This window comes from Hirundo rustica, chromosome Z (assembly GCF_015227805.2).
Source record: "Hirundo rustica isolate bHirRus1 chromosome Z, bHirRus1.pri.v3, whole genome shotgun sequence".
NCBI lineage: Eukaryota > Metazoa > Chordata > Aves > Passeriformes > Hirundinidae > Hirundo > Hirundo rustica.
In genome coordinates this window covers 28,048,024-28,060,104 of record NC_053488.1, presented here as the reverse complement: position 1 = coordinate 28,060,104, position 12,081 = coordinate 28,048,024, and the positions used below count along the sequence as shown (strand labels likewise).

Below are 12,081 nucleotides of genomic sequence, written 5' to 3'. Positions count from 1 at the left end.
ATCATTGTAACTGTGCATAGTACAGCACATGCTGTATAGCACGGTGTCTACATTTCCTCTCCCAGCAGCCACCAAGACAGCAAGTGAAAGGTGCAGTCTGGGTCCCTGGGATTGTGATGCACAATGAAGGCCACAGGACAATTCTCCTGCTTGAACCCATAACTTCTTATTAGTATTCTCCAGGTAGCACATAAGGCTTCTTATAAGCTTGGTAAAAGACAGAAAATCCTTCAAATAGAGGTTGTAAATACAGACGAGGCAAAGTGAGGGGGGAGGATGAGAAGAACAAGAGAAGGAAAACAGAGCAGGAGAAAATCACTGAATATAAGCACACCAAGTGAAACCCATTGACACCCATATTTCAGGGAGTCCCAGCTTAAAAAGCTAGAGGGAATACATGTTATGTCTCTATAGGATGAGTCATTTTTCAATGTGTTACCCAGAAAAAGGGGAGCAGAAAGCGCTGCAAGGGGTTAGCTAGCAACCTGCAACCAGCTCCATGGTATGTAGCACTAGATCCTTCACATCTACCAAGCCTGAGGCTTTACAGGACCTAGGAGATGATGGCTGTTGTAATATGGTGGCAGAATCAGTCTGGCCTGTGTATGTATGTTCAATGAGTCCACCACAGAAATTAGGCAAAATGCATCTTGGGAGACTATTATGTTAAGGTTTCTATCTGCAAAACGACTTCTGTGATGTCTGGGTATCAGGTGAACAGTAATTTATTGCCATCCTATCTTCATCTGGAGTTTGCTATTCTCTTTTTGCTATTTGCTATTGCTATTTTGCATATTGCTGTTCTTTCGGAAATGTTGTCTAAGGAAAAAGGTAAATTCTTTGTACACTTTTCTTCAAGTACCTTGCTGCAGTTCATGACACAGATTTGGAAACAAGTAAAAAAACCTCCCCACACTCTGTTAAAAAAAAATTCCCATAATCTCCAGGCTCAGTTATACTACCACACACAGGGTGTGTCATAGATTGTGCTACAGCTATTGTAAACTTGTAAAAATGTTCCGGCCATTTAGCAGCCCCCTAAGCAACCCATTGTGGAGCCCATTTACAATTTTTCAGGAAGTGATAGCTATACCCTGAAGCCCTTTTTGTATAATAATGTGAGGTCAACAAAATACAGATTTTGAATTTGAAAACTGGGAAACCCTGAGTATCTGAATCTGTTCAGAACATGCAGTATGATATTAATGTACTTATTTGCTTTACACCATTACCATTGTGAGTTAGCTGCCACTCAGAACCTGATTACATCTCTGGTAAGAAGATGGAATAATAGCATGCCCCTTTACTTTCTTTACCTTCACAGGTAGAACAACTCACAATTTAGAAACAGGCAACCAAAGTCCACAAATAGACATGCCTACTTCTATTTCTCACTGAAAGAGAATATTAAAAAAAAAAGAAGTTATCTAACAGGGAGTTCTCTTTGTGCATGACACTGAAGAAGCAGCATATCACCTTCAACTCCCACTGACTTTATTATGTGAATGATCCTTAGGAATGAACCATAACGACAATGAGGAGAGAAATATAGCATATATTTTTGTAGAACTAATAATCTGTTTTGTAAAATTATCTATTCTGTAGTACATGTATCTATTCTGTAGTACTCTGAAAAAATTAATTTTCCTATTTTCTTAAAATTTCATAATATGCAAACTACTTTTCACTGAAGCAGAGTTAGTGACCCTGGCTGATGCTGATAGTGTGGGAATTTCAGGAATTTTGCTTTGACATAGCACTGAAAGAAGAAAAAAAAGTCACAATGTTCAAACCTGGTATTAATTGTACTGCAGCAATATCTATTGTGCTATTAACTATGTGATTATGCTTTTCATAATTTCACATTATATACTGCACACATGTGACAGACTAATTCTATCATTTTGGTGGGTCTGGATTAAATTCACAGCAGATGATTCATGGAACTGAAAAGCCTAGCAAACAAAGTTCACTGACTTGATTTCAAACAGTACAAAACTTTCAATATAAACACGTCAAATTGTAGCACAGGCAGGAAAGATTTTTGCAGTGTGATACACTCCCAGTCCTTTAGTAGTGTTTTATAAATAAATTTTGCCTGCTCTCTCCATAGAGTTTCTGTTATCACTGGCTGTCTCTTAGTGCAAAGAAGTACAGTGCCAACTATAGAACACTAAAAGAGAGGGTGTGGAAGAGTGTATTATTAATGTTTATAAATTGATTATTTCAGATCTTATTGCATTATTTTTAGTACTTTCTAATGTTACATATTTTACTGTTTTACACTCTATTTGACAATGTACCTCCCAATAAACATACTGATGTTGATTGAAAAAAGAAGATTCTTAGAAAACTGCAGTAAACCACTGAACTATAGCGTTTCAAGGGTATAATTACATGGCAACTAATATTGATTCTCTGGTCACTTGTGTTAGCCCAACTACTAGCTTGCTTACAAAGACGTGTGAAAAAAAGTTCTCTCAGAAATCTTCCAGAAGAAAGTTCCTATATCACCTCTTGGTTTTCTGAAGAATATCTAGTAGCAACGTATAAGAGAATATGTGCTTGTTCTCTGAGAGATCCCCTGATACTCTCTTATTACCCCGTTGAGGGTGCAGTGATTGTAAATTCTTTCACACAAAGTAACACATTGTCATCTGACTGCAGTGTGAGGAAAGTTCAGGTAGACAGTGACTCCCTGTGATGGACCTTCAGGAATGAAGGCAAGGTGGAGCGCTGGCCAGAGGGGAAAAATCAGCTTCTCCAGTGCGTGTATACTCCCATTACTCACAGCAGGTTTGAAGGCTACTGCAAACAGCAAATCCACACAACTCCTCCTACTCTCTGTGCTTCAGGAGACTGGAACAGGGGTAAATAACATGGGGCAGCCTGTAGCAGTCACCACTAACACAAGGCAGCCTCTCTACTATGCAGCCCTGCACAAGGCACACCTCACCCTTAGTCAAACTAAGGACACTTAGTTCACTCAGCCAGGAAAAGGGAAATAGTGGCTATTTTTCTGAGATTTTGCGGCCACAGTTCTGCTGAATCCGAACCTGTACTCCCTCCAAATGTACAGAGGGCTAACCAGTTTGATAATTTAACAATGTCCTTTATTGGACTCTGGCTTTCCTCTCCTTTATCCAAACAGACTGTAGATTAATTCCACCTGCACAGATTTTCCAAATATTTTCCATGTGCAGATGCAACTTCTTACAGAGAAAGCTGAGAAAAAAATATATAGCTGAAGGAAGAAAAACCTTATGATTTTTCTTCACCTAGCTAGAACTCTTGTACAGAATCTACCACTTTAAAAATAAACTAAGTTGTACCATGTTGGAGTCCAGGGCATTCCTTTGGTTGCCCTGGAGGGTCAGGGACCTGGGCAGGGGGGTCTGGGACCCCAGCCCAGAGCTCAGAGAGACACTGGCTTTGATTTCAGTCCATGGGAGAGGCTTCTTGCACTGCAGGAAGCATTGCAAGCCACAAGAGTGTGAAAAATAGTAGTGTAGTATATCACAGAGTGAAAAAACAGTGGGTTTGGGATTTTTGGCATTAAAGTGAATGGGGCAAAATGGAGAATTTAGGGCGTTGTCTCTTTCTTCTTCATTCTTGTTCCCTCACTCCATTTCTGCAGTGACATTGGCACAAAATAGTTAGTGAGGATTGGGTCAGAGTAAAGATGACCTTTCTAGTAATAGTGATAGACATTGGTAATAAATAGTAAATAAAGAATACGTAGCAATTAGTATAAAAGATAAGGACAGCCCAGAGACAGGAGGAGTCACCAGATGTCCGAGCCGCGGCAAACATCTTTTAGACACTGAGAAAATTGTAAGATAAGAACTAATAAATGAAGCATGTAACCTTGAAGACTCCGTATTTTCCTGTGTTTGGCACAGAGCTTTGCAGAGGGCCAGAACTCTAAAACCACCTGAATGCTGGAGAATTTAAGCTCCTGAAAAGGAGCCCCCGACAACTGCCGTCCCTGGGATGGGCAGAGACAACTGGCACCCCAGATGGGACAGAAACAGTACCAGAGATAATTCTTTTTCCTTTCACAGTTTTCCAACAAACTTGTTGACTTACTGTGTTTGGGAAGTACTGCGCTTACAACCTTAACATAACAAATTTATTTATTTTATAAACAAAGTTATGTCATAAATTAAATAACCTGGGGAAAATGACGATTCTTCCCCAGAAGCAAAGCAACCTACATTTCTTCAAGAATTTGGATGTGTCCTGGTGAAAGCACTGGTTCCATTGGGAAATACTGTGTGAAACTCATTAAGGCTCAGGAAAAACCAATTCATGGTTGAACACATACAAAGGAGAACTATAGGGTAATTAAAAGAATGAAGAGCCTATCTTTTGAAAGGAGATGAAAGAGCTTAGTTTGTCCACCAGGGATGGGTGAGGTAGAAATATAGAAAATGGTTGAATACTAGTGATGGAGCAATATTTTAATTATTGGAAGCATAATGAAACTGAATACATTTATAGCTAAAATTGTGAGGCTTTTAACCATCAGACTGAAGAATACAGCTTCCTAGGAGTATATACAGTGTCAAATAGCCCATCCAGCTTTAAGATTGAGCATGATATGTAACAGAATTTTATCTACAATGGTGAAACGCAAAGCAGCAGAGGCTAGATATGATAACCCAGGGGGTATCCTTCTATCTCATATTCCTGTGTTTTACAGTAAAATTGAAAGATAAGCTGACAACAGTAACTTGTCTTTCTTCTTTTGCATACCTTCCTTATGACCCCTTTTAAATATCACTTCTAAATCCATTACCCTTCTCCTTCATCTCATCAATCTATGACGTGTGAACCTTCTTTAATTATGCAGTCATCCAGACATGTATAGGTCTTGCTGCTTTCATAATGTCTCCAAATGCACTACATTTTATAAAGCAGTGCTTTTGTTTAGACCCCTTTTCTCAGTCATTTCAGAAATTCATGTCCTCCAGTTACAGCATCATGTTTTGCTTATATGCCCAAACACACCATAGAGCCATTGCACCATTACAATGCCACACACAAAACAAAGAATTTCTCACTTTTCCTTGTAAAAGCCCACTGATCTTCTGTTCTCTTTCCACAACGTTTGCTCGCTATCCCAAAGCTGTAAAAGCAGCTCTGTACATGGATAGCCCAAGAGATACTAGTTCAGCAAAGCACATCAGGAAAAATGCATCTTCATTTAAGACCCCTAAAACACACAAGAAACTAAATGATTGGCAGTGGTATAAGAAAGGTGAAAGGCTAGTAACTGGAAATATCTGTCAGATTCTAACCCTTGTTATGGCTTCTTTCCTAAGAGAAAAGGACAGTAAGCAGGACATTCTGTTCTAGCTCTCCCCTTGCTTGAAGAGCAATGGAATGATTGTGACTGAGATAAGGAAATGGAAAGGCAGTTTAGTGGACACTAAAGATAGACAGATAGTAACATGCAGAAACCTTGTTATTCTGAAACTAATGAAGACATCAAAGCATTAAGCATATATGACCCAGAAAATTAGTTCCAATTAAGCAATACCAGGTTGTTTGGCATTCCAAAAGCATGAAAGGACCACGAAATTTGAAACTCTAACTCCAATACAGCCCTGATCTTCAGATGTAATACAGATGTGTTCTCACTGCACAAGATAATGTTGTGGGACTGTAAGTACAAATGCCTTGCACAAATCCTATGGGGCATTTGTGTAAAGAAAAAAGATTTCCAAGATTTCCAAACAGTGCAACTGTTGTCATAACTGTTGAGTAGTTTCAGCCTGGACATTATATTTTTTGACGGGGTACATAAGATGAAAGTATCTTTATGCTTTGTTTCTAAAATATAAATATATATATATATATTTTAAAAATTGCAATTACATTGTCATATCTTCCCTTAAATAATTTTGGGAAATTGGACAGAGTAAATACTTTGCTGATACTAGTATTGGTGTTCTTGCTTCAAATGTAAAAATCATACTGGTAGAGTTTGGTAATTTGGGGACTTTGCAGAGTGTAAACTGACATTAGGCTCACCCTTTCCAAAGATTTAATAATTCAGCTCTAGTGATAGTTTCACTTCACTCACATGAAGTAAAACCCAGAGACTGTGTTAAAACAGATAATACAATGGGAAAACTTTTTATGCCAGAAGAAGAAATAAAAGATGGGTTTTGTTTGCTTCAAAACAGTTCAAGACCAAGACAGGCATCATGCTTAACTTCAATTACTTTTGAATTCTTTCACTGGCTGACTTCCTAGCTTAGGGCATTTTCGATCCTCAGTGGTATGTGAAACTGTCAGGTAAAATTATTTGTCATTCTGCATTTTACTTTCCATTGTTAAAAGTAAATTCAGACATTTTCTCAAAATCGGCTGTTTCATACATTTCGGAAGAGATCCCATCCTTTATCAAACTGTTGTCAAGTGTTACAGAGAAACACAGATAGAAGAATCATCACTGTCTAGAGAGGCATAAAAAGTCACAAGCATCATGTATGCTGTTCTGAGGCACAGCAAGAAGTCTTGGAAAATGGTCTTCTTTTAAATTCCCACGCTACCACAGTTGATTCAAGATATCTGGTCTTCATGTTTTATAAATTCCAAATTAATGAAATGCTATGCTTCAGAATTCAAGAAAGGAATTGAATGCTTGGCTTACAACTATACTTGTCAGAAACAAAGCAATAATTCTTTTGTTTTATTATGTTCCCCTTAACTTCTTTCCTTCTGGTTTTGCTAGTGTATTTCAAGAGACTATAAATCTGCTTCATTGTTTGGGACATTACCACTGTATTTCACAAGCAAGAAATGGTACTGAAGACAGCCTAAACTAAGCTAATAGGCCACTTTTTGATAAGGGTACGAGGAGGGAGAAATGGAAAACGGTGAAAACTTACTTCATATCAAGAATGGGCTTTTGCTATTTAAATTGCATTTGCCAGAGACAGAAGCAACTTACTGTCATAAAGACTTCATAAGTCTTTGGGTTTAGAGGCTGCAGTCTACATTTGCAAAAGATACTCAGGAATATGCTGAGCTCCCTGGATTCAGGTGGTCTTTGGCATAGGGAAAGACCATCAGAGTGATAGGTTACTAACTGTTCTGTTGTTGTCTTCACCCTATGAGACATTCCTTCTTGTAAGAATGCACTGGTGGGCTTCCAGTAATGCAGATCTACTGCTAATAAAACCAGCCGTCAAGTCCCCTTGTGTCTGACTACAGAGGGAGCATAACCTTTCAGCTAGCATGTGTGAATGCATCTGACTTGTCTAGAAACAAAGAAATATTCTTATAACTACTTATAATATTACTACTTATTATTATAATATAAAATAACTTCCATTAACGTTATAGAGAATAAAGGCATATAAACTGCTAGAGGGATATCATGAAACACAAAACAGAAGATTCAGTGGCTACTGCACTTAGCAGATCCTGGCTAATCATTATAGTCACAACACTCAAGGTTTAATCTCACTCAGAGTGAGATTAAAGTATGCATAGTTCCTGTTGTAACACTCCTGGTGTTACAACAGGAACTATGCATACTTTAATCCCACTCTGAAATTCAGGGAGAAAAGGAGGTCTGATGCCAGCCTGAATCTTTCAACAATGGAACTGCACATAGCAAAGTGTCTGATCCTGCGGAGACTGAATAAATTCACTTCAGAAGTGGAAAAGTCAAGTATTTAGGCATGCTCCAACCTCAATACCTGGAACCCCGCCCTCTCTGTTACTCCATCCCTGCCGTACATCATCGCTTGCTGCAGCTCGAGTTTTTGCACGTTCTCCAGCCGCCCGGTTCCAGCTCTCCACGAGCCACCTCGGACAGCTCCCGCTGCCCCTGCGCCGCCCATCCCGGCGTCCGGGACGGCACCAAGGTTTCTCTCTCGTGGTGTCTGAGGTCTACAGCCTAAGGACCTTGTACATACATGAACAGGAGAGCGATAGAGGAAGGTAATGGCAGAGCACAAAAGTGTTTATCGCTGCCTCACACTGAGACTGCAGTGGCACGCCCCTAATGAACAAAGGCCTGAAGAAACGACACCTGCCATTCAGAGTCTACCGTGGCATTAGATTCCTCCTTCTTTATCAATCTCAGTATTGCATTTCTCACACTTCCACACGATTGCCTGAGCAATATCAGTGTCCCACACATGTGCTGCTGAGAAAAGCCCAATTCCAAGTTACAGACAGGCTCAGAGGTATCTGAAGTTCTGAGTCTGTTGAGGAAGTGACAGACACGCCATTCTTTGGGGTTAAAAATAAAAAAAAAAAAAAAAAAAAAAAGAAAAAAAAAAAAAGAAAGAAAAAAAAGAGCAAGCTGATAGACTTCAAAATTACCAGTATAAAAAAATGTCAACTTCTTTGTGTATAATTTCTGATCCTGTAAAACAATCTTGTCTCTAGTATAGCATACTACTGCAACTTAGTGCTTTGGACCGTACGTACACAAATCACCTACACTTTCATTTCCATGGTAAGAGAAAAGTGGTTCTGCTGAAGAACTGCACGGTATTACAGGCTATGACACACGGACTAATGAGCAAGTATTTACACATAATCAGCCTTTTACTTTCATGACTGGTTTGTCTGTGTTGTGGAAATGACCTTTTGGAGACAAAGTGATGACAAAAAAGAAACACTCTATAAGAAACCTGTGAAGTGTGACTTAAACTCTCCGTAAGCAATTGCCCTTTGGACACCTGTTTCAGGGTGAGTTATTTTTCAGGGCTATTTCTGGTTTATTCTGCCTGATTGTATAATCTGGAAACAATGTAACTTTCTAGATAAAGGGCTGAAGAAGCACTTGAACCCAGTTTACTTTTAAACCGCTTTTGTTATCTTAGGGCTCAGTAAGGCCAGCAGAACAAAAAGATACAAGATACACCTCCTTTTGCAGGTATCTGTGTGAGACTGCTGCTCTCCTGGTTACACATTTCTCCACATCAGCTGATGGCCTAAAGTTTACTCTCTGCTAAGACAAGGAAAATGACCATTTGAGCCTCAAATTTTGTTTTCTTTGAATATACATTCAGGTGTTTTCACCCCAAAGACATGACACTCAAGGTATTTTGTGTGCAGATTTTAACACACACTGCTATGAAAGAAATTCTGGTAGTTTTGAAAATGGAAAGGACAGGCTTGAATGCTTAAGATATAGCAAAAAATAATTACTTTTGAAGGAAGAAGTGTTCAGAATTCTGAGGGGTTTCTGTCTCTTTTCAGAGACACACACTAATAATCAGGAAACTTTTCATCTTTGTAAGGCTACTAGCAAAAATAAGCATATTTCAGCTGGATGCTGAACATGGCTCTGATAATGATGAGCAAAAATCATGATTCCATATGATAGCGTAGGAACATCAGGTACTCTGCAAGACAGCTGGACAGCTTTCACAGCGTATTTTCACAGCTTGATGCATTTATTACTTCCATACATTTCTGAAAAGCCTATTTTCTTCTTTCAAAATGATGTGCAACTCTTCTGCTAATAAATGCTAAATTGTTCTTCCAAACTAACTATATTAACAAACCTCAGACCTATTTCCCAAATTTAATTATGAAGGGTTTGTGGACTCTAGGTATATTACAAACTTTCATCATGCTGTTGTAAAATAATAATCTATAATTTAACTCCATTTTTACAAGCGTTTCACTGTTCTTCTTACTTCACCTTTGAGAAATACTGGAACTGCTGCAGATACACAGCTTCTTGCAAAAGGTAATTTGGTCCAAGACTCACAGAATTACAGATTTACTATGAAGACTCTCCTCGGCAGAGCTCCCCTGAGTTGTGGACTGTTAATTACAGTGTAGCAGTAAGAGAAATGGAAGGACACAACAGGTGTTGGAAACCTGTCCTCTCACTGGGAATTCCTATTGGGTATTAGGGAAATTGGGGTCAATTGTCCCCACAGCACCAGCACTGTCATACTTTTGACTCTCAGAGAAATTTAATTTCAGAATGTGTGATGTGTAGAATCACATCACACGCTTCAATTATAACTACAGTCACTGAGGATAACAAGAGGGGAATACTTCTTAACCACTTCTGTAAATTCGAAGTAAATACGTCAACTCCTGGAAAAGTATCTGACAGGAGTATGTGGAAAAGCAACTGTACACACACAAACACAGACACATAAACACACTCCTCCAGTTGTACAGTCAGATTTCCAGAACAAGGCCCATAGCACTTGGTATACCAAACTCACAAAAATCTTTCCCTTTTGAAGGAGGTGAGCAAAATCCAGAGAGCTTTCAAATACTGAATGCATTGAGGAAAACACACATGCGTACATAAGCACAGTTCTGATCACAGCTTATAAATAACGAGGTGGAATTCCAAAATAGTAATTCTCTTGCATCAAAATAGGCATGGTCCAACCAAAGTTCAAATTAGCAGAAAAGTCATCTGAAAGATACCCAAACAGCAAGTTAAGGAAAAATTTTTAGCATCACTTCCCCACAGGAGAAACAATATGAACAAGGCTCTCCAAAAAATAACCAGGAGAAAATGAAATAAGGTGTGCAAATAGGGCCAAAATTATGTCCTAAGGAAAACCCTAAGTAAAAAACCTAAGTAACTTGACGTATTTTCTTTACCCTCACTGCCCACTTATCCTTTTTAAGATGGCGTTCAACTCGTTTCCCCTTCAGAAACTTGTTGAGGTACAGGGGAGAAGCCCTGCTATCTTTACAGTGATGGCCCTGAAAACCTCTCTGAAAGCCTGGCGGCACAGCCGGACATTTTACCCCCGAAAACCCCTCCGAAAGGTGGGCAGCATTGCCACATCTTCCAGCCGCACCGCTCGCCCGAATCATCGGAAGCTCCACAAAGCCACCGGGAGACCCGCAGTAGGCAGGGGCCGCGTCGCCCCCAAGAGCTGCAGAAGCCACCCGGGGCGCAGCCCGCCGTGGGGACCCGCAGTACAGAGGGCTCACAGCCCCCGACGCCCGTGCGCCTTCTCCACACGGCGGTCTCACCCCGCCGATCACCGACCTTTGCCGCACGGGCCGGCGGGACGCGCGCAGGGGCCGGCCCGGCCACGAGCGCCCCGGGACCCGGCCGCCCGGGGCTGCGAGCGCCGCGTCCCCCCGCTTCCAGCCCGGCTCTCGTCCGGCCGCCGCGGCGCCGCGACACTGAGGGACTGCCCTCCGCGGCCGCGGCGATGCCGGGGAAGAGCGGCCGGCCGCCCTCGCCCGTCTTTCGGGTGGGTCGCTAGCACGGCCCTGCGGCCGCACGGCGCCCTCGCCCCGCCGCGCCCCACCCTGCGCCCGGCAGGGCCGTACCGTGCCGACAAGGCCGGGCGAGGGGCGGCGGCGCCGCGCTCCCTGCCTGCCCCCGCGCTCACCCGCCAGCACGGCGGCCACCGTGCTCAGCAGCAGCCAGTTCTTCCTCACGGCGCTCGGGCAGAACAATCCCTTCTTGATCGCCTTCGCCATGGCGGGGGTCGGCGGGGCTGGGGCGACGCGCGGCGCGCGGAGCCGAGCCGATCAGGGCCGGACCGATCCGGGCCGGGCCGAGCAGCCTGCGTGCGCTCCGCGGGGCTGCGCGCTTACCGCGGAGAGGCGGAGACGTTGCGCTTCACCTGGCAACCGGAGAGCCCGGCCCCCCGCCCGCCCCTCGCTCGGGCCGGCCCACCTGCCGGCCAGCACGCCCAGCTCCCGCTGAGAATATTGCAGGCAGCAGGTACACGGCAGGTACACGTAAGTTTTCCCCCCCCAAGGGATTTGACCCTGATAGGCTTAAATACCAAAATAGCGAAGAACCGTTTATTTCTTGTGTAACTCACTGGCAATGGTCTCCTTTTTCCTCCCCACCATAAGCTTGATTAAAGTATACATAATATTTGGACCCAGTTCCCTGTGGGGCTATGGTTTTCAGTATGTCTATAAACGTGTTGATTTTGATACCATAGCTCAATGGTAAATGCAAAAAACAGCCAAGCCCAACCAAAATCTGCCATTGTCTTGCTAAATGACATGAAGGAGAGAGCAGAATGAAAGTTTAATTGATCTAATTTAGTTGCAGTTGGTGCCATCCATTTCAGAACACACACTAGTGAGATT

General features: G+C 41.9%; 1 protein-coding gene across 2 annotated transcripts in view; it reads right to left on the bottom strand.

Moving 5' to 3' along the window:
• The window catches only part of SLC1A1 (solute carrier family 1 member 1), a 56,425-nt gene extending 44,832 nt beyond the window's left edge, over positions 1 to 11,593 (bottom strand). Inside the window, exon 1 of one of the 2 annotated variants that reach the window (XM_040090855.2) lies at positions 11,572 to 11,593. Coding sequence is in view for 1 of the 2 variants with exons in the window: in XM_040090854.2 (XP_039946788.1) it covers positions 11,364 to 11,454 (91 nt within the window). In the remaining variant the exon portion in view is untranslated. Of the gene's footprint in view, positions 1 to 11,363; positions 11,520 to 11,571 lie in introns of those variants that run through there. The other variant, XM_040090854.2, reaches the window with a different exon arrangement.
• Between the last annotated feature and the right edge of the window lie 488 nt (positions 11,594 to 12,081).